The 22,562-nt window shown below is 48.2% G+C and overlaps 2 protein-coding genes across 6 annotated transcripts in view; both read left to right on the top strand.

Annotated features, from left to right (window-relative positions):
• The first annotated feature begins 203 nt into the window (after positions 1-203).
• TSPYL2 (TSPY like 2) lies at positions 204-6,717 on the top strand. The gene is made up of 7 exons (XM_054471135.2): positions 204-1,483; positions 2,724-2,801; positions 2,933-3,044; positions 3,132-3,277; positions 3,405-3,499; positions 3,795-4,474; positions 5,950-6,717. Exons 1-7 carry the CDS (start codon positions 671-673, stop codon positions 6,111-6,113), a joined length of 2,088 nt encoding a protein of 695 aa, XP_054327110.1. The 5' UTR covers positions 204-670; the 3' UTR covers positions 6,114-6,717.
• A 5,493-nt stretch (positions 6,718-12,210) lies between these two features.
• KANTR (KANTR integral membrane protein) overlaps positions 12,211-22,562 on the top strand; it is a 34,703-nt gene continuing 24,351 nt past the window's right edge. For 2 of the 5 annotated variants that reach the window (XR_008496988.2, XM_054470887.1), the window contains exons 1-3: positions 12,251-12,456; positions 12,572-12,646; positions 17,660-17,796. The gene's annotated coding sequence lies outside the window, so the exon portion shown is untranslated. Of the gene's footprint in view, positions 12,457-12,571; positions 12,647-17,659; positions 17,797-22,562 lie in introns of all 5 variants that reach the window. The other 3 variants (XR_010125444.1, XM_054470888.1, XM_063660370.1) reach the window with 3 other exon arrangements.

Raw genomic sequence — 22,562 nt, forward strand, 5'->3', positions numbered from 1 at the left:
GAGCCGGGATGGGGGAAGGGGCAGAAGCGGGGGTGGGGGAAGGAGCTGAAGGAAATGGGGGAAGGGGCAGATTTTAAAAGTGCGTAGTTGCTGAGGGGAGGGGGGCGGGGGGAACGATAACGAGGCTCTTCCAATTTCATGTGAGCACATCCTGCTCAGCGCCTGCGTTTGTTTTTCGTCTCGTTTTTTGGTCTTCAGAACCACTGGTACTTTTCCCATTGGATAAAACGCTGAGAGGGTGAGGGAGAGGGGCTTCTTCCCCAGCTTTCCTCGCAGCCAATCGCCCTGCAGTTTCCCTCCCGTCGCTGGGGGAGTCAGCCCGTTGATTGGCGGGCCCGAGGGGAGCCAATCGGAAACTGATGATGTGTGGTGTTGGCAAGCAGATTGCGTGAGAGCGGGCAGGGGTCGCGGGAGCGCGATCGCCGCCGCGGCGGCCGGCAGCCAATGGCCAGGCCGAGCGGACCCCTGCGTCAGGAGTGGGCGGGGCCTCGGCGATTGGCGCGGAGGGAGTAGAGCGGGCGCTGTGGGAGGGAACGCCAGAGCGAGGTGGTGAGGATAGCTGGTTGCGTGAGTCTCCTCAGCTCTGCTTCCCGGTGCGACTAGCGGCAGCGACGCGGCTAAAAGCGAAGGGGCGAGTGCGAGTTCCCTGAGCTGTACGAGCGCGGTCGCCATGGACCGCCCAGATGAGGGGCCTCCGGCCAAGACCCGCCGCCTGAGCAGCTCCGAGTCTCCACAGCGCGACCCGCCGCCGCCGCCGCCGCCGCCGCCGCCGCCGCTCCTCCGACTGCCGCTGCCTCCACCCCAGCAGCGCCCGAGGCTCCAGGAGGAAACGGAGGCGGCACAGGTGCTGGCCGATATGAGGGGGGTGGGACTGGGCCCCGCGCTGCCCCCGCCGCCTCCCTATGTCATTCTCGAGGAGGGGGGGATCCGCGCATACTTCACGCTCGGTGCTGAGTGTCCCGGCTGGGATTCTACCATCGAGTCGGGGTATGGGGAGGCGCCCCCGCCCACGGAGAGCCTGGAAGCACTCCCCACTGCTGAGGCCTCGGCGGGGAGCCTGGAAATCGATTTTCAGGTTGTACAGTCTAGCAGTTTTGGTGGAGAGGGGGCCCTAGAAACCTGTAGCGCAGTGGGGTGGGGGCCCCAGAGATTAGTTGACCCGAAGAGCAAGGAAGAGGCGATCATCATAGTGGAGGATGAGGATGAGGATGAGCAGGAGAGTATGAGGAGCAGCAGGAGGCGGCGGCGGCGGAGGAGGAGGAAGCAGAGGAAGGTGAAGAGGGAAAGCAGAGAGAGAAATGCCGAGAGGATGGAGAGCATCCTGCAGGCACTGGAGGATATTCAGCTGGATCTGGAGGCGGTGAACATCAAGGCAGGCAAGGCCTTCCTGCGTCTCAAGCGCAAGTTCATCCAGATGCGAAGACCCTTCCTGGAGCGCAGAGACCTCATCATCCAGCATATCCCAGGCTTCTGGGTCAAAGCAGTATCCTTCTAATCGATACTCCGTAGGTCAGAAGCCCGTGACAGGAAAGGGGAAGGTGGGGGAGGGACAAAAAAGGTAAAGCGGGTGGAGGAGAGCCAGAGGTGGGCATGAGCCCCCTATCGGAAGACGGACGAGACTGGGTGGAAGAGGGATGGAAGGAGGAGGGCAAAACAGCAGAGAAGCTGGACTGGAGATGATGAAGCGGGCGGGCATAAAAACTGGACCACAGATGGGAAAGGGGGAAGAGGAGGAACATAGCATTGAAAAAAGGATCACAGATGATAAAAAGGGGGAGGGTAGTAAAGGGGCACACAGCAAAAAAATTGGACCAGAGATGGCGAAAGGAGGAGGGGAGGGGCACGTAGAAGATGAACTGACTCAGAGACCTTGAAGAGGGAGGGGAATGGCACACAGCAGAGAAACTGCCCAGAAAGGGTGCTTGAGCCATACAGGGCTCTGTAAACCTAGATCTCTGCTTAAGATAATAACAGACGCCAATCCTGGCTGGAGTGCCTTGCATTGGAGGGAAAGGAGCTAGAGAGGGGCTGGAGCCCCTGAAAGATCAAGAGAGGGAGTGTCTAGGTATAGAGAAAAAGGAGTTAAATGAAGGAAAGGGGAGAGTAGATAGACATACATACATGTAACATGTTAGGAACATGAGTCTAAATCCTAATAGAATTATGTGGATATAGACCCTTAGCGCCCTCATAAGAAACAGCACATGGTAAGAGGCCCTTAGCACCCAGGCATACAATATCATATAGACAGGACCTCAGCTCCTAGACATAGTATTATGTGACCACAGGTCCTCAGTATGTAGACACATGGCATAACTTGACCACAAGCCATCAGAGCCATTCACACATCATGTGGACATGGACCTTCAACACCCATACATACAACAACATGTGACCACAGGCCCTCAGCAACAGATACAGCATCACTTGGACATGGCCCTTCAGCCCCCAGACATGTGCATTTTGTGAACACAAGCCTTCAGCACCCAGTAACATATACCACATGCACATGGATTGTCAGCATCCTGCAGGGCCACCTAACATAGAGGTTTATCATGGGAATAAGTGTGGGTTATGTCCCATGACTCACTTGCTTTATACACACCACATAAACACAGAAGGAATCCTCCTGCTCCAGCCTCTCTTACTGTGCCCTTCCTGGCCTTCCCTCCCTCCCTTTCACGGAATAGTCAATCCTTGACCTAAACTGCTCCACTCATCAGTTCCTCAACCACCCCAGAATTTCAATTTTGATCAACCGACGTGATGAAGACATTTTCCGCTACTTGACCAATCTGCAGGTCAGGCCAGAGAGACATTTTTTAGTAGGATCGGGCACGAATCTGGTTCTTGGAGGTGAGGGGAGGTGGGTGGAAAGGGCTGTGGTGTGTGGGGGGGAGACAGATTCCACCATCACCCCCACCTGGAGCAGGTACAGGATCTCAGACATATCTCCATGGGCTACAAAATGAAGCTGTACTTCCAGACAAACCCCTACTTCACAAACATGGTGATTGTCAAGGAGTTCCAGCGCAACCGCTCAGGTAAGAGGCAGTCCCAGAGTAAATCCATGTCCCCCCCCTCAATCTGTCTTTGTTTTGTCCCATCTCCGTAGCCTTCTCTCTCCCTAGGCCGGCTGGTGTCTCACTCAACCCCAATCCGCTGGCACCGGGGCCAGGAACCCCAGGCCCGCCGTCACGGGAACCAGGATGCGAGCCACAGCTTCTTCAGCTGGTTCTCAAACCATAGCCTCCCAGAGGCTGACAGGATTGCTGAGGTGGGGCCCTTCCTGGCATCACCAGAGAAGGCCTTGCTAGGCTTGTTCCTGGGTGCGTGGGGAAGTAAGAGTAGGATCTGGAGCTTGTACTAATGGCTGTCTTATTCCTTCTCCTCTTCTTCAACAGATTATCAAGAACGATCTGTGGGTTAACCCTCTACGCTACTACCTGAGAGAAAGGGGCTCCAGGATAAAGAGAAAGAAGCAAGAAATGAAGAAACGGTAATGGGGGTTTGGTGGCTGAGAGGTGGTTTGTTGGGGATGGGGAAAAGACTAGTGTAACACAGGGTTTATGGAGCCAAAAAGGGACCTTTGAGATAATCCCAGTGGAATATGTTTTACAAGTGGGAAATCATGCCCAGAAATGGCTTGAGGTTACACAGTCAGGAGCAGAAGTGGGACTTTACCCACCCTAGCCCCATCCCTGGGATCCCTTCCCCAGTTACTTCCCACCTTTGAGTGCTATGGGTACACCTCCTCCCACCAACCCCCTACTCAGCCACAGCCTTCCCTACAGTAAAACCAGGGGCAGATGTGAGGTGGTGATCATGGAAGACGCCCCTGACTATTATGCAGTGGAAGACATTTTCAGCGAGATCTCAGACATTGATGAGACAATTCATGACATCAAGATCTCTGACTTCATGGAGACCACCGATTACTTCGAGACCACTGACAACGAGATAACTGACATCAATGAGAACATCTGCGACAGTGAGAATCCTGACCACAATGAGGTCCCCAACAACGAGACCACTGATAACAACGAGAGTGCTGATGACAACGAAACCACTGACAACAATGAGAGTGCAGATGACAACAATGAGAATCCTGAAGACAATAACAAGAACACTGATGACAACGAAGAGAACCCTGACAACAACGAGAACACTTACGGCAACAACTTCTTCAAAGGTGGCTTCTGGGGCAGCCATGGCAACAACCAGGACAGCAGCGACAGTGACAATGAAGCAGATGAGGCCAGTGATGATGAAGATAATGATGGCAACGAAGGTGACAATGAGGGCAGTGATGATGATGGCAATGAAGGTGACAATGAAGGCAGCGATGATGACGACAGAGACATTGAGTACTATGAGAAAGTTATTGAAGACTTTGACAAGGATCAGGCTGACTACGAGGACGTGATAGAGATCATCTCAGACGAATCAGTGGAAGAAGAGGGCATTGAGGAAGGTGAGCTAACACCCCCACCCACCCTTGTCTTCCCTCTTTTCTTTTCTCAGAGCAAGCCTGGCCAAGGACAGGGTATCAAGGCATGAACACAGTCTGCTTTTATGGAGGAAAGAAAAAGCATTCTGAGCAACTTTTTAAACAAAGGAAGTCCAGTGAGCATTTAACTTAAAAATGTAACAAAACCCCAAAAAATCATTTTAGTTCTAGGTGATGGGTAGATGGTTGTAACAGCAAAAGATGATGAGTACACAGAGATAGGAGACAGTGGGTGGAAAACTAAAAAGGACACTTCACATCGAGGTGGGGGAGTGGCAAAACAGTGCATTTCAGCACAGTCTGTACCCGGCCTTGGCCTTTGGCACATTCCCAGGCTTGTGTTGGGAGCAGAGCATGAAGTGAACAGTGTGCTCTCTGAGCCCAGAAAAGGGTGCAGCCAGTTCTACCTCAAGAATCGGGGTGAGGGGGGTGGCGGGGGAGAGCTAGAGGAAAAAGGTGACATTTGAATTGGAGGCTGCATTCACACTGAGGAGCATTATGGAGCATTCTCCGTGGAGTGGATCATCTGAACAAGGACCTGGAAGGATGAAAATGCATCGTAGGTTGGGCAGGGTTTCCAAAATTATGTCCTGAGGATCACTCACCAGATCTCAAAGCTGCTTCCCACAAAAGGTTTCAGTGGTCGTATATGTTGGACAAGTACTGCATATAGTAATACCCTGTTGTAGAGTCACATTAGCACCTTAAAGGTTCTGAGAATAACACCAGAATTATAAAGGTGCTGAGAAGTACTCAGATGGGAGGTGGAAGGGGCAGGAAAATCAACCACTCTTTGGGTTTTTTTGGCCATGGGGTCCCTGGCAAACTTGCATTGAGGGCAAGGCCAGGGCACTAAGGGAAGAGGTATTGAATGAATGTGGAACCTCAATCTAGACATGTTCAGGTAGGAGAGGGAAACAGGGATTCTCAGTCCTCTTTCCCCTCCCACCTGATGGCATCTCTTCTCTCAGAGAAGGGGAGGCAGAGCTTATCTGCCCAGCCCTGAGGGTGGGAGTGGGGGTGGGGAATTGGGTTGAAGAACACAGACTGGGGCCTGTTTGGATCAGACTGGGGGAAAGGAGCAAGGAAGCTGCCTGGAGATGAATAGGTTTATTCAGCTGAGGTCAGAGCTCAGGAAGAGACACACATTGCCGAGTACAAGGGGGAGAAAAAGCTACTATCAGAGATGTATCAGTTTTGGCAGAGGCAGGGAGCCCACACTGCCTTCCTGCCTCCCTCCAACTCCCTCTCATTCTGTGGGCTTGCTTGAGTAAACCCACACACACTCTTGGCTGTTTGTTCCAAGCAGAGGCGCTTGGCAAGTTGTCCCAGGCCCCTAAAAGCCTTGGCTATGGGCTCTGTTCCCTTTTGGAGTGACACCTATCTGCTCATCTAACTGCCTTCCTCCATTTCCCCTTCCTTGCTTCTCCCCTATGCAGGCATCGAGCAAGATGAGGACATCTATGAAGAAGGAAACTATGAGGAGGCAGGAAGTGAAGATGTCTGGGAAGAAGGGGAAGATTCAGACGACTCTGACCTGGAAGATGTGCTTCAGGTCCCAAACGGTTGGGCCAATCCGGGGAAGAGGGGGAAAACCGGATAAGGGTCTTCCTCTTTTGGGGATCACCTCTCTGTATACCCCACCCCCTATCCCATTTGCCCTCCTCCTCAGCTAGGGCCACGCGGCCCCACATTGCACTTCTGGGGGGTGACCGACTTCGTACACGGGTTTAAAGTTTATTTTTATGGTTTAGTTATTGCAGAGTTCTTATTTTGGGGGGAGGGAAAGGGGGCTAGTCCCCTTCTTTTGGTCCTCCGCCCCCGCAGGCTTCTGTGTGCTGCTAACTGTATTTATTGTGATGCCTTGGTCAGGGCCCCTCTACCCACCTTCTCCCAGTCAGTTGTGGCCCCAGCCCCTTTCCCTGTGCTGTGTGGAGTGGACACCCTGACCCCCGAAGTGGGGAGGGCCGCTGTGGCCTTCGTCACAGCCGCGCAGTGCCCATGGAGGCGCTGCTGCCACCCTCCTCTCCCAAGTTCTTTCTCCATCCCTCTCCTCTTCCCGCCGCGCCGCTAGCCCGCCTCGGTGTCTATGCAAGGCCGCTTCGCCATTGCGGTATTCTTTGCGGTATTCTTGTCCCCCTCCCCCAGAAGGCTCGCCTTTCCCCGTGGACCCTGTTAATCCCAATAAAATTCTGAGCAAGTTCAAAGTGCCGCTTCGAGTCTTTTGTTTAGCCTTGTGCCCGGGCCCCAGCGGTCAGTTTCCCCCAGGCCCACACGTAGCCGCCTGGCCTACGCAGTATCCTGCAACATGCTAGTTGCGGGGGTTTGGCGGGTGGGGGGGCGAGCTCCGCCAGGCCGCAGAGGCGTTGCGTCAGACCAATGCGGATCATCGTGGCCAATGGCAGGGCGAGGCTGAGAAAGCCCCTCCTTCTCCTGGCGCCCGCAGCGGACCCAGCCAGGTAGCAAAGGGCTTCCCACGCCTTCCCCTCTGGCGCATGCGTATAGAGACATCCTGCGCCGTAGAACATCCATTTATCAGTGATTCATCTTTTAATTTATAGTGCGTCAAACCTTTTCTCGGGCCTAGAGTGAGCGGGGCGTGGGGAGCCAAAGGAATTCATTTTCCTCATTCGCATTTAGTAAAAATGAAAAACGATTTCGGTCCGGATATCACAACCCAATTATACAGGAGCGCTCTCTTGCCTTTGGGAAGGGGTGCAGAGTCCCTAGAGCTGGGCTTGGGGGAGAAGGCAGGAAAAGATATCTCAGGCAGAGAAGTATCCGTAGAGATAAAGGAAAAACAAAGGGAAATTAACTATGTAACTGTGCGAAGGGGTGGAAACGTAGAGAGTTGGGCATCTGAAAAACGGGCTTTATCCGGGAGACCTTGGAAAAGCTGAGTTATATTAGATTTAGATACATAAATGTTATCTCGGTGGGCGCCAGAAATATTTCCCAGATTTGTTCTGGATCACAATAACTTTTATTCAGACATCCGAGTCGGTCTTTTATAACATATCTCCCGAACTTTCCATCCAACGCCTTTATTTTGCTGGAAGGCTTCAGATATGGTTAGATTTGCGTTTTAGAGAATGCCCTCTGCTGGCTGCCAGGAGAACTGACTGGAAGGAAGGAGAGCAGTAAGGAAATAGACGCTAGACCTCAGGTGGGATTGGCAAGATAGGGGCGGATATGAGAGGTTTTTAAAATAAACTTAATTTCAGAACAGTTTTAAATTTACAGAATTATTGTGAAGATAACAGAGAAGTCCCGTATGTCCCACAGCCAGTTTTCCTTATTAACAGTTTACATTTGTGTGATACATTCGTCACAATTAATGAACCAATATCAGTACATCATTATTAACTAAGGTCCATACTTTATTCCAATTTCCTTAGTTTTAACTTAATGTCCTTTTTCTGTTCCAGGATTCCATCCAGAATAGCACACTACATTTAGTCATCTTGTCTCCTCAAGCTCCTCTTGGCTATGACACTCTCTCAGGTTTTCCTTGTTTTTGATGACCTGGAGTCATTTGAGGAGTACTGGTCAGGTATTTTATAGACTGTCCCTTAATCAGGATTTTCTGATGTTTTCTCTCATGATTAAACTGAGGATATGAGTTTGGGGAAGGAAGACCACAGAAGTGAAATGTCATTCTCACTAGATCATATCAAGGGCATGTACTTTCAATGTGATTTATCACTGTTGACGTTAACTTTGATCACCTGGCTGAGGTAGTGTCCGTCAGGTTTCTCCACTGTAAAGCTACTCCTCTTTCTCTTTTTCCATGCTGTACTCTTTGGAAGGAAGCCAAGTAAGCACAGCCTGTGCTTAGGGAATGAGGAGTTATGCTCCATTTCCTTGAGAGGGAAGTATGTACATAAATTAATTGGAATTCTTCTGCAAGAGCAATTTGTCTATTCTGTGAGAGCTTTTAAGATGTTGGACTCGACAGGCTTTGATATGGAAGGAGAGGGATTGAGAGAAGTCAAGATGACTGCCAGGTTGGTGTGAGACCTTTGGCAAGGCCCCTTCCCTCTCTGGGCCTCCTCTGTGAGATGGTTGGAATACCAGATCCTTGACATGTCTCTCCAATGATTCTGATAAATGTTTTCGGGGGGACAGGATGGAGGCTTTGATGTGCTGTCAGAGGTGGGTAGGGAGGACTGAGGCCCAGAAAGGGGAATGTCTTGCCCAAAGTAACACAATACCTCAAGGCCAGAGCTGAGAGTGCAGGATCCTAGAGAAAAGAGACATCTACATGCAATATCTGGAGCCAACCCCAATGAGTATGCGGTGAAGAGGAGGGGAGGGGAAAGCAGCAGGGGCAAAGGCAATGGAGTAGGCCGGAGTAGGCCAGAAAGAGGTCAGCCTGCCGAAGGATCCCAGCCAGTCAGAGCCAGAGTAGCCAATCTGGTTACTCTTGCCTCAGTCTGCCCTACCTCACAACATGACTCTCCTTGTGCTCTCTAGAGGGCCTCAGTTTTCCCATCTATAAACTGAGGCTTATCGTGCAGGGGGATCAGTCCAGGAGAAGCAACCTGCCTAAGGTCTCAAGACAGAGTCTAGCCCTGAAGCAGGTCTCTGAAGTCTGGCCTTCATTGTGCTCTTCCCTGATTCCTCTCTGTCCCCCCAATCAAATCCCCAGCCTCTCATCCTGGCATTTGAGACTCTTCTTCACCCACCCTGTTAGAGAGGGCCTCTGGTCTTCATCTTCAGTGATGCTCTTAAGAGTCAATCATAGTATTCTAATATAGTTGGCCAGAGTGCTCATGTCCTTGGCTGAGCCATGTGAGGACAGGATGTTCTTTGCCCAGAGTAACATCTTGTTCCCTGTGCCCTCACTCTTCAGTCTGGACCTACGAAAGGGAGGGCTGTTCTAGGTCTTTAAGGTCACATCTAACTCCAAGATACTGTCTTCGCTGAAGGCCAGAGAAGACAGGCCCCATTGGCGGAGACCTTAAACAGAAACCAGGAGGATGAAGAGTCATTGGCCCAATGTGCCCTAGGGCCTGTTCCCATGTTGAAACTACTTGTCTTCATATGCTTCCTAGCTTGCCCTGGCTCCTTTGCAGCAGAGGGCCCTGCTCCTGGGTGGGAGGTTCCCGGGATTTCCTGGGACCAGACCTTTAAAGTGCCACCTACTTCTGTGAGCAGAATCGGATTGGCAGTGACAAAACTAGATTCAAGAATGTCCCTCCTTCTTAGGTGACCCAAAGGGCTGGCACTGGCTGCCCCAATTGGGGGTGTGCAGGATGGTGGGGAAGGAATCCTATTATTCATTCAGTAAACACTTATGAGTACCTACTGTGTGCCTGAAGTACTGAACTGGGTGATAGGGATACAGCAGGGAAACAAGATAGAGCAAGTCTTTTTTTTTTTTTTTTTTTCTTTGTTGCCCAGCCTGGAGTGCAGTGGCACAATCTCCGCTCACTGCAAGCTCCGCCTCCCAGGTTCATGCCATTCTCCTGCCTCAGCCTCCCGAGTAGCTGGGACTACAGGCGCCTGCCACCACGCCCGGCTAATTTTTTGTATTTTTAGTAGAGACGGGGTTTCACCATGTTAGCCAGGATGGTCTCGATCTTCTGACCTCGTGATCAGCCCGCCTCAGCCTCCCAAAGTGCTGGGATTACAGGTGTGAGCCACCGCACCCAGCCAATAGAGCAAGTCTTTTTCTTCCTGGAGCCTAGAGTTCAAGACAAATATTCTTAATATTTTTTGTGCCATGGACCCCTTTGGTGATCTAGTGAAGCCTAATGGGACCTTTTCTTTTTCTTTTCTTTTCTTTTAGATGGAGTCTCACTCTTGTCGCTCAGGCTGGAGTGCAATGGTGAGATCTCGGCTCACTGCAACCTCCACCTCCTGGGTTCAAGCAATTCTCCTGCCTCAGCCTCCCGAGTAGCTGGGATTACAGGCGCCCGCCCCCACGCCCGGCTAATTTTTGTATTTTTAGTAGAGACAGGGTTTCACCATGTTGGCCAGGTTGGTCTGGAACTCCTGACCTCAGGTGATTCACCTGCCTCCGGCCTCCCAAAGTTCTGGGATTACAGGCATGAGCCACCATGCCCCACCGGACCTTTTCTCAGAAAAAAAAAAAAATTGTTTAAATTTATAAAATAAAATATCTAGAATTACAAAAGAAATTGATTACATTGAAATATAGTTATTAAAATATGGAAAAAGCAAATATGTGCTATAGTATAATCGTATATGTACTCCCCATTAATCCATTAAATCATAAGATTTAATGGAGGGTCTAATGACTATCATGATTTTAAAATAATGATTGAAATTATATGATTTTCAAGAGATCTGCAACATCTATAATGTGATATGAAAATCTCTGATTTCTATTGGTGACAATCAGTACTGCTACTACTGCTGCTACTACGCCTAGTTACATTCTTTATTGAAAAATGCTAAATTTCAGTTAGAGGAGAGGGAAAATAAAGATGTAATTTTATTTTATTTTTTTGAGACGGAGTTTCAATCTTGTTGCCCAGGCTGGAGTGCAATGGTGCGATCTCGGCTCACCACAACCTTCGCCTCCCAGGTTCAAGCGATTCTCCTGCCTCAGCCTCCCTAGTAGCTGGGATTACAGGCATGTGCCACCACGCCCGGCTAATTTTGTATTTTTAGTAGAGACGGGGTTTCTCCATGTTGGTCAGCCTGGTCTCGAACTCCGACCTCAGGTGATCCGCCCGCCTCGGCCTCCCAAAGTGCTGGGATTACAGGCATGAGTCACTGCACCCGGCCATAAAGATGTAAATTTGTTTCCATCCAAATTCATGGACCTCTCCAAACCCTGTCCCCAGCCTCAAATAGAGGTCTGCAGAATACAAATTAAGAACCCTTGCAAATAGGAGGGTCCTTCCCATCTCTCCTTCCTTCTTAAACAGCTTTCCTTTGGAAGCCTGGGTTTTATTCTGGGTCTTACTGCGCCGACTGCCGGCGGTGTACGGTAAGAAGCCGCAAAGACGGGGCGGTGGTGGGGAGTGGTAGCGGGAAGAGGCCGGGCCGGAGCGCGCGAGGGGTGGGGCCTGGCTGTGTGACTTCAAGCCAGTCAGTTTGCCTCTCTGGGCCATAAGTTCTGTCCGCCTGAACACTGGGAAAGAATTGGGAGGAGAGAACTTAATTATTTATGCCCCAGGCAACTTATCTATATTTGTCCTCTCATTTAATCCTCACACATTGTGAGGAAAATTTTAAAACATCTTTCCATTTCCAGATGGTTAAACTGAGGCTCCTAGCGAGGTTGTCACTTGACCAATGTCTCAGCAGGTATCAGGGACTGGTGGGTGACACGCCACATCCCCATAACCACCTCATCCTCCATGCATGGAATAAGGAACTCTGCTCACTTTGAGCGAGAGAAACCTGGCTTAGGAATCTCTGCAGGTGGGTGTGGAACTGTGAGAAACTGGGGGCAGAATCGCGTCTCTTAGCAGAGCGGTGGCAGTGCAAGGTGGCTTATGGAGAGTAAAACGTCAAAGAAGCCAGGCATCTCGATTGTTCAGTGACTCGGCGCTTGGCGTCGCTTCCGGCTTCGCGCCTGCGTATTCCCAACTAGCCCCCTGAAACCCTGTCGAATAGACAGGCAAAGGGCCATGACAAGCACTCCTTTCCTGGCCAATCCTATTAAAGGGTGGGCTTGGCTCTTTAACCAATCAAAGTTCCCCGAAGGGGCGGAGTTTTCCTCGGTTTGGCTCTAAGCCTCGGGGGTAAAAATAAAATGTTTCCATCCCCAGCCAATCCCTGGAAAGGCAGAAGGGCACTCTTCCAATGGGAGCCGGGCAGCCGTCGGTAGCGGCGTAGGCCCGTGCCCCTGCTCGCGCTGCAGCCCGTGGAAGGGTTCCGTCCAGCGTATCCTTCAGATCTTGCTGTAGGCCTCTCGTGTCTGCGCGCGCGGCAGGGGCGGCGGCGGCGACGGCCGGAGGTGTACGGTGAGAGGCCATAAAGACGGGGCGGTGGGGGGAGTGGCAGCGGGAAGAGGCCGGCCGGAGCGCGCGAGGGGTGGGGCCTGCGCGAGCTTTTACTTGGGCGGCCTCTCAACCCTAGGTCAGCAGGTTGCGGAGGATCGTGCGGGTAGCAAAGGCAGGCCGAGTGCTCCTGCGGCTCCCAGAGGGCAACCAGGTGAGTACCCTGCGGAGCGGTCGGTGCCCGTTCCTGCCCTCCACGGCCCCACCTCCCACCCTCAGTGTCTTTCGAAACGGTTCCATGCAGGTCTGCCGCTCACGTGATCGTCTGCGTGCGTGTCTGTCTTTGCATCCCCTCGCCCATCTCTGTCTCTTTCTGTCTGTCCCACTTTTTGAGACGTAGTAGACATAAGATGCTGAATCCTGACCAGTTTAAACTAGCTATGAGACCTTGAGCTATCTCCTTCACCAACCTGGGCCTCAGTTTCCTCATCTGTCAAATGGGGGTCTGATAATCTGTACCTGAGACAATGCATGTGCATTACTTTGTCCTGCACCCGGTCCTTAGAAAATTTTCAATAAATAATGTCTATCTTGATTGAAAAGAATATTGTCTCTCTTGGTTTCTGTCTTTTCTCTGTCTCTGACCCTTCCTCCATTGGATCTTTCTAAATGCTTCTGTCTTTCTCTGTTACTGTTTTTCCTCTTTTTACCCGTCTCTTTCTCAACTCTAAAGAGGTTAGAGGTGCATAGTTTATAGCAATGAGTTTACCCCCGAGAACATGAGCTTAGCCTGGGGCGTCGACCTGTTCTGTGGGTAAAAAATGGAGCCTGGCTTTGGGTTGCTTCTGGTCTCATTGAAGAGAGAACTCTCTTTGCTCCCCAGCCTACTCTGTTAAACAGGTAGAGACACCCAAAGTTGGGAGCAACTTAGATTAAAAACCACTTTTTAATAGCCCCTTATCCTATATAATGTTAATCACCACAAGAAGCCCACAGATCTCCTGGTTACGTCTCCATACAGCCCTGGACATCCTATTTTCTATTTCCATCCTGAAATCCTTTGACCAGGCCTTAAGGAACTCAACCTTCAGTTACCAGCAAAATTCCCTCCATTCTCATCCTGGCTTCTGAATACTCCCTTTATTTTCTTGCTATGCTTTGGTCGTTCTCATACCTGTTGGACCCAACATTGCTTTTTTTTTAATAAGGTGTATTTTGAAATGCTTCACTATTCTAAAATAAAATGGATAGAAAATAGAATCTGTCTACACACATAATTCCCTGAAAACCAATATAATGCCCTAATTGTAATATAGAGAGTAGTAAAGGAAGAGTAATATATAATATAGTATTATATTATACATGTATTATACACATATATGCAAAGACTGGGATATGACTCCACTAGAAGACATAATGAAATGGTCTTACACTTAATGATAGTGACAGCTACATGTGTGTTGATTGGTGATTCAGAAGCCACAGGTAGAGTGACACAGTTTTCCTAAATAGTGGACAATTCTTCACAAAGTTCTAAACAAAACAATGTGGAAGAGTTTCTCAGTTTATATGGTTGTTAAATTTCTGGAAAAATCAGTATATATTAATATCCATGATGAGACCCTCTTAATCTCCCTGACCTTATCTCCCACCACTCTCCCCCCTTGCTCACTGTATCTACCCGTGCTGGCCGCCTTACTATTACTTGAACACCTTAGGCACACTTCCGCCTCAGGGGTTTTGCATTCCGTGTATCTGGAATGCACTTTCCTCAAATACCCACAAGCCTCAGGCCCTTGCTTCCTTCAGGCCTCTACTCAGCTGTCACTTTCTCAGAGGGCCCCCCTGACCATCCTGTTTAAAATTGCAGCTCTCCCCTAATATGCCCCTGCTCTGTCTGTTCCATGGTATTCTACACCTTTTTCACAGTGTAGCATTAACTGCTTAGTATGTTTGCTGTTTATTGTCTGACTCTCCCACTCAATTATAAGTTCCAGAAGGGCAGGGGTTTTTGTATTTTTTGTTCTATGATATATTCCTATTACCTAAAATAGTGCTTGACACCTAGTAGACTTTCTCAATGAATGTTTGTTGAATGAATAAAAGAACAAATGAACAGGTTTTTCACCTACATTACTGGTGAGATATTCTAAAGTTGTATGAGATGTGGTATGATTCTTTGTGGTGTGGAGCTGTCCTGTACACTGCAGAGGGCTGAGCATCCCTGGTCCATAGCTAGGGTTGTCACTGATGATCTCCAATTATTGTCACAGTCAAAAATGCCCCCCAAACAGGGCCGGGTGTGATGGCTCATGCCTGTAATCCCAGCACTTTGGGAGGCCAAGGTGGGCAGATCGCTTGAGTCCAGGAGTTCGAGACCAGCCTGGCCAACATGATGAAACCCTGTCTCTACAAAAAATACAAAAATTAGCCGGGTGTTGTGGTGCACGCCTGTGGTCCCAGCTACTCAGGAGGCTGAGATGGGAGGATTGTTTGAGCCCAGGAGGCAGAGGTTACAGTGAGCCAGGATTGCACCACTGCACTCCAGCCTGGGTGACAGCGAGACCCTGTCTCAAAAGAAAAACAATAAAAAATGGGTCGGGCACTGTGGCTCACACCTGTAATCCCAGCACTTTGGGAGGCCGAGGTGGGTGGATCATCTGAAGTCAGGAGTTCGAGACCGGCCTGGCCAACATAGTAAAACCCCGTTTCTACTAATAATACAAAAATTAGCCAGGCCCACGTGGTGGTGCATGCCTGTAATCCCAGCTACTCGGAAGGCTGAGGCAGGAGAATCACTTGAACCCAGGAGGCAGGGGTTGCAGTGAGCCAGCCTGGGCAACAAGAGCGAAACTTCATCTCAAAAAAAAGAAAAAATGCCCTGAAACACCCTTTAATTGTCCAGCCCCCTACCTCTCAGTGAGAACCACTGCTTAAGTAGCAGCCTGGCTTTCCCTTGAACATTTTATCCTCCCGGCAGCCCTCTCATACCCCTCTTACCGGGAGACTGGGTGGTGAGGGTGAGGGTGGGTGTGCTTGCTCCTAGTTACCCTTTCCAGACATTCTCCCTCCTCAAACAACCCTTTTTTCATTTGTTTTAGGGTTTTTTGTTTTTTTTTTTTTTGAGATGGACTCTCACTCTGTCACCCAGGCTGGAGTGCAATGGCGTGATCTCAGCTCACTGCAACCTCTGCCTCCCAGGTTCAAGTGATTCTCCTGCCTCAGCCTCCCGAGTAGCTGGGACTACAGGCATGCACCACGCCTGTCTAATTTTTGTATTTTTAGTAGAGACAGGGTTTCACCATGTTGGCCAGGCTGGTCTTGAAATCCTAACCTCAAGTGATCCACCCGCCTTGGCCTCCCAAAGTGCTGGGATTACAGGTGTGAGCCACTGGTCCCAGCCAAGAATTTTTAAACTTAAAATAATTTCAAACTTTTAAAAAGCTTCAAAAATTATACAAGAATTCTCATATATTCTTCACTTAGATTCCCCACATGTTAAGAAATTATATAATTACAGGCTGGGCACAGTGGCTCACACCTGTAATCTCAGCACTTTGGGAGGCCAAGGTAGGCAGATCACCTGAGGTCGGGAGTTCGAGACCAGCCTGGGCAACATAGTGAAACCCTGTCTCTACTAAAAATACAAAAATTATTTGGGTGTGGTGGCGCGTGCCTGTAGTCCCAGCTACTTGGGAGGCTGAGGCAGGAGAATTGCTTGAACACAGGAGGCAGAGGTTGCAGTGAGCCGAGATCATGCCACTGCACACCATCCTGGGTGACACAGCGAGACTCTGTCTCAAAAAAAAAAAAAAAAAAAAGAAAGAAATTATATAATTACAGTTTAACTATCAAAACTAGAAAATTAACATTGGTACATACAGGCATATCACAGGTTCAGTTCCAGACCAACACAATAAAGCAAGTCAGATGAATTTTTTAGTTTCCCAGTGCATATAAAAGTTATGTTTACACTGTACCATAGTCTATTAAGTGTACAATAGCATTGTATCAAAAAAAGTATTTACCTTAATTTAAAAATACTGTATTGCTAAAAAATGCTAAAGATCATCTCAGCCTTCAGCAAGTTGTAATTTTTTGCTGGTGGAGGGTCTTACCTCGATGTTGATGGTTGCTGACTGAGCAGGGTGGTAGTTGCTGGTTGGGGTGGCTGTGGCAAATTCTTAAAATAAGGTATCAATGAAGTTTGGCACGTTGACTCTTCCTTTCACAAAGGGTTTCTCTGTAGCATGTGATGCTGTTTAATAGCATTTCACCCGCAGTAGAACTTCTTTCAAAACTGGAGTCAGTTCTCTCAAACCCTGCTACTACTTTGTTAACTAAGTTTATGTAATATTCTAAATCCTTTGTTGTCATTTCCACAGTGTTCACAGCATCTTCACCAGGAGTAGATTCCATCCCAGGAAATCACTATTTTGCTCATCCATAAGAAGTAACTCCTCATCCACTAACTTTTTTTCTTTTTTTTTCTGAGACAGGGTCTTGCTCTGTCACCCAGGCTAGAGTGTAGTGGCGCAATCACGGCTCACTGCGGCCTCGACCCTCAGGCTCAAGCAATCCTCCCACCTCAGCCTCCCAAGTAGCTGGGACTGTAGGTGCATGCCACCATGCCCAGCCAATTTTTAAAATTTTGCAAAGGTGGGGTCTTGTTGTGTTGTCCAGGCTAGTCTCGAACTCCTGGCCTCAAGTAATCCTCCTGCCTCAGCCTCTGGAGTAGCTGGGACCACAGGCATGTGCCACCATGCCCAGCTATTTTTTTTTTAATTTTTGTGGAGACAGGGTCTCACTTTGTTGCCCAGTCTCCATTAAAGTTTCATCATGGGCCTGGCACAGTGGCTCATGCTTGTAATCCCAGCACTTTGGGAAGCCAGGGCGGGTGAATTGCCTAAGGTCAGGAGTTTGAGACCAGCCTGGCCAGCACGGTGAAACCTTTTCTCTACTAAATATACAGAAAAATTAGCCAGGCGTGGTGGCGGACACCTGTAGTCCCAGCTATTCAGGAGACTGAGGCAGGAGAATCCCTTGAACCTGGGAGGCGGAGGTTGCAGTGAGCTGAGGTCACGCCACTGCACTCCAGCCTGGGCAACAGAGCGAAACTCCATCTCAAAAAAAAAAAAAGTTTGATCATGAGATGGCAGCAATTCAGTCACTTCTTCAGCCTCAACTTCTAATTCTGATTCTCTTGTTATTTCTGCCATCTCTGCAGTTGCTTCCTCTACTGAAGTCTTGAAACCCCTGAAAGTCATCCCTGAGGTTTGAAGTTAACTTCTTCTACACCCTGTTAATGTTGATATTTTGACCTCCTTCCATGAATCACAAATGTTCTTAATGGCATCTAGAATGGTGAGTCCTTTCCAGAAGATTTTCAATTTACTTTTCCCGGATCCATCAGAGGAATCACTGTCTGTGGCGGCTATAGCCTTATGAAATGTATTTCCTAAATAATAAGACCCGAAAGTCAATATTACTCCTTGATCCATGGGCTGCAGAATGGATGTTGTGTTAGCAGGCATGAAAACAGCATGAATCTCCTTGTACATCTCCATCAGAGCTCTTAGGTGATCAGGTGCATTTTCAATGAGCAGTAATATTTTGAATGGAATCTTTTTATCTGAGTAGCAGTCTCAACAGTGGGCTTAAAATATTTAATAAACTATGCTATAAACAGATTTGCTATCATCCAGGCTTTGTTGCTCCATTTATAGAGCACAGAGTATATTTAGCATAGTTCTTAAGGATCCTAGGATTTTCAGAATGGTAAAATGAACACTGGCTTCAAGTTAAAAGTCACCAGCTGCCTGAGCCTCTAACAGGAGAGTCATCCTGTCTTTTGAAGCTTTGAAGCCAGGCATTGACTTCTTTCTAGCTATAAAAGTCCTAGATGGCATAATCTCCCCATATAAGGCTGTTTCAGCTACACTGAAAATCTGTTGGCCAGGTGCGGTGGCTCACGCCTGTAATCTCAACACTTTGGGAGGCTGAGGCGGGCGGATCACCTGAGGTTGGGAGTTCGAGACCAGGCTGACCAACATGGAGAAACCCCGCCTCTACTAAAAATACAAAATTAGCTGGGTGTAGTGGTGCATGCCTATAACCCCAGCTACTCGGGAGGCTGAGGCAGGAGAATCACTTGAACCTGGGAGGCAGAGGTTGCACTGAGCCGAGATCATGCCATTGCATTCCAGCCTGGGCAACAAGAGTGAAACTCTGTCTCAAAAAAAAAAAAGAAAATCTGTTGGCCGGGTGCGGTGGTTCACGTCTGTAATCCCGGCACTTTGGGAGGCAGAGGCGAGCGGGTCACAAGGTCAGGAGTTTGAGACCAGCCTGGCCAACATAGTGAAACCCTGTCTCTACTAAAAATACAAAAATTAGCTGGGTGTGGTGGCGGGCACCTGTAATCCCAGCTACTCAAGAGGCTGAGGCAGGAGAATCAGTTGAAACCCAAAAGCAGAAGTTGCAGTGAGCCGAGATCGCACCACCGCATTCCAGCCTGGGCAACAAGAGCAAAACTCCATCTCAAAAAAAAAAAAAAAAGAAAAAGAAAATCTGTTGTTCACCAACTATCTTAGGTAGATTTTTCTAGATAACTTCCTGCAGCTTCTACATCAGCACTTGCAGTTTCACCTTGTACTTTTATGTTACAGAGATGGCTTCTTTCCTTAAACCTCATGAACTGACTTTTGCTAGCTTCCAACTTTTCTTCTGCAGCTTCCTCACCTTTCTCAGCCTTCATAGAATTGAAGAGAGTTGGGGCCTTGCTCTGAATTAGGCTTTGGCTTAAGGAAATGTTGTGGCTGATTTGATTGTCTAGCCAGACCACCCAAACTTTCTCCATATCCACAATAACACTGTTTCACTGTCTTATCACTCATGTGTTCACTGGAGTAGCACTTTTAATTTCCTTCAAAAACTTTTCCTTTGCATTCACAATTTGGCTAACTGTTCGGCGCAAGAAGCCTAGCCTTTGGCCTCTCTCATCTTTCAACATGCCTTCCTCACAAAGCTTAATCATTTCCAACCTTTGATTTAAAGTGAGAGATGTTGAAGGCCGGGCACAATGGCTCATGGCTGTAATCCCAGCACTTTGGGAGGCTGAGGCGGGAGGATTGTGTGAGCCGAGGAGTTTGAGACCAGCCTGGGCAACATGGCAAGACCCTGTCTCCAAAAAAATAAAAATAAAAAATAAAGTGATAGATGTTGAGACACTTCCTTTCACTCGAATACTTAGAAGCCATTGTGGGGTTATTAGTTGGCCTAATTTCAATTTGTTATGTCTTGGATAGGGAGGCCCGAGGAGAGGGAGAGAGACGGAGGAATAGCCAGTCAGTCGAGCAGTCGGAACATACATATTTGTCAGTTCAGTTTGCCATCTTACATGGGTACAGTTCATGGTGCCCTAAAACAATTACAAATAGTTACACCAAAGATCACTGATCTAGACAGGGTGCGGTAGCTCACGCCTGTAATCCCAGCACTTTGGGAGGCCAAGGTGGGTGGATTGCTTGACCTCAGGAGTTCAAGACCAGCGTGGGCAAGATGGTGAAACTCTACAAAAAATACAAAAATTAAGCTGGGTGCTGTGGCGTGCGCCGCTAGTCCCAGCTACTCAGGGAGGCTGAGGCAGGAGAATCGCTTGAGCCCAGGAGGCAAAGGCTGCAGTGAGCTGAGATCACGCCACTGCACTCCACCCTGGGTGACAGGAGTGAAACCCTGTCTCAAAAAAAAAAAAAGATCACTGATCACAGATCACCATAACAGACATAAGAAAAGGTTTGAAATGTGAAAATTACCAAAATGTAAGACAGAGACACTAAGGGAGCACATACTGTTGGAAAAATGGCACTAATAGATTTACTCAATACAACTTTGCCACAAACCTTCAATTAGAAAAAGACACAGTATCTGTGAAGTGCAGTACAATAAAATGAGGTCTTGCCTGTACTCTTAACGAAAGTACAGGGCTTATTTAGATTACATCAGTTTTTCACTAGTGCCGCTTTTCTTTTCAAGGATTCAGTTCAGGCTCCCACATTACATTTAGTTATCATGCCTCCTTAGACTCTTCCAATATGGAACAGTTCTTGAGTCTTTCTTTGTCTTTTATGATTTTGATCATTTAGAAGACTCCTGGACAGTTATTTCATAGAATTTGGGTTTGTCTCAAGTGTCACTGTGATTATATTCAAGTTATGTAATTTTGGTGAGAATACCGCAGAAGAGAAATGTCTTCAGTGCTTCCTATCAGGAGGCATGTGATGTCATTTTGTCCTTTTACTGGTTTTGTTGACTTTGAGTCCTTGTTTAAGGTGGTGTCTGTCAGGTTTTTCCACTATAGTTCCCCTTTTTTCCTTCGTAAAATATGTTGGGATTATATAAATATGAACAACCTTGTTGTAAATCTCATATCATCAGAATATACCATGAGCTACCACTCTGTATCATCATATACAGACATACACCCATATCTGCCCGTCATTACTATTTCTAGATGAGTTTAGCTATGATCTCACTGTCATTCTCTTTAACACTGGTCCAGTCCTAATTCTTGGTGATTTTAATATCTGTGTAGCTGGTCCTTCCAATATTTTCATCTATCAGTTCTATCAGTTCTGTGATTTGCCACCCTACAATGATCCTGCCTTTTAACCCCACCTCAGCTACCTACTCCCAATAGTCTGAAGCTTGTTTTTTTTTTTTTTTTTTCCAGACGGAGTCTCACTCTGTCACCCAGGCTGGAGTGCAGTGGTGCGATCTCAGCTCACTGCAGCCTCTGCCTCCTGGGTTCAAGTGATTTTCCTGCCTCAGCCTCCAGAGTAGCTGAGATTACAGGCACCTGCCACCACGCTCAGCTAATTTTTGTAGAGACTGCGTTTCACCATGTTGGCCAGGCTGGTCTCGAACTCCTGACCTCAAGTGGTCTACCCGCCTGGGCCTCCCAAAGTGCTGGGATTACAGGTGTGACCCACTGTGCCAAGCCTGACCCTTGTTCTTGTCAGTACCTGTGACTGCATTGTTTTCATATTCTCAGTTTCAGGCATCCTGTTCTCTAGCCAGTACCTCCTATTTTTCTAGTTCACACCTACTAGTACTCCAACTCCAGCAATCCCTCAATCCCACTGGGACTGAACATTTTCACTCCCTTTCACTTCCCCCATGCTCCCATGTCCCTCCTTTAATCAGCTTAGATTCTATGAGCCACTGTTACAATCATTCCTGGGCAGACAGTCTCACTTCCCTTCACCCTCTGCCACTTCAGCGTACTTACCATCCACTTTACTGGGCACTGCCTCAGCCCTGGTTAAATCCAGCTCTCTACCTGCTCCATTGCATTTCCTTTCCTACCCTCCTAGATGATGATTGTTTCATACCTTCTCTCCTGAAATCCTCAACATTTCCTTCCCTGTCCTTACACTCAGGCTTCCTACTTGACTGAAAAAATGAAAACCATTGGAATAAAACATCTGCAGATTCCCACCACCACATCCAACCACCACACAGCATCTATGCACATATTCTGCCTTCTTTGTTCTACGTGAGGTGCTCCTACTGTCATCAAAATCCAGTCTCTCCACTTTGGCACTCCATCCCATCCTCTCTCACCTACTTGAGGACATGGTTCCACCAGTTTTCCCCTCTCTCTACAAGATCATTCTTATTAGCACACAGACATTCTATTACTTCTTCCATCTTTTCGTTGCAACTTCATTGAGATGCATGTCACATACCATCTAATTCACCTTTTATTTATTTATTTTTGAGACAGGGTCTTACTGTATTGCCCAGGCTGGACTTGAACTCCTGGGCTTAAGTGATCCTCTGGCCTCAACTTTCTGAGTAAAATTCACCCTTTTAAAGGGTACTGTTAACATAATAATAAATATTACTATAAATAATAAAAGTATACTGTTCAGTAGTTTTATTTATTTATCTTTATTTTTTGAGACAGACTCTCGCTCTGTCACCCAAGCTGGGGTGCAGTGGTACAATCTCGGCTCACTGCAACTTCTGTCTCCCGGGTTCAAGTGATTCTCCTGCCTCAGCCTCCCGAGTAACTGGGATTACAGGTGCACACCACCATGCCTGACTAATTTTTGTATTTTTAGTAGAGA

The sequence above is a fragment of the Pongo pygmaeus genome, chromosome X (genome assembly GCF_028885625.2).
Source record: "Pongo pygmaeus isolate AG05252 chromosome X, NHGRI_mPonPyg2-v2.0_pri, whole genome shotgun sequence".
NCBI lineage: Eukaryota > Metazoa > Chordata > Mammalia > Primates > Hominidae > Pongo > Pongo pygmaeus.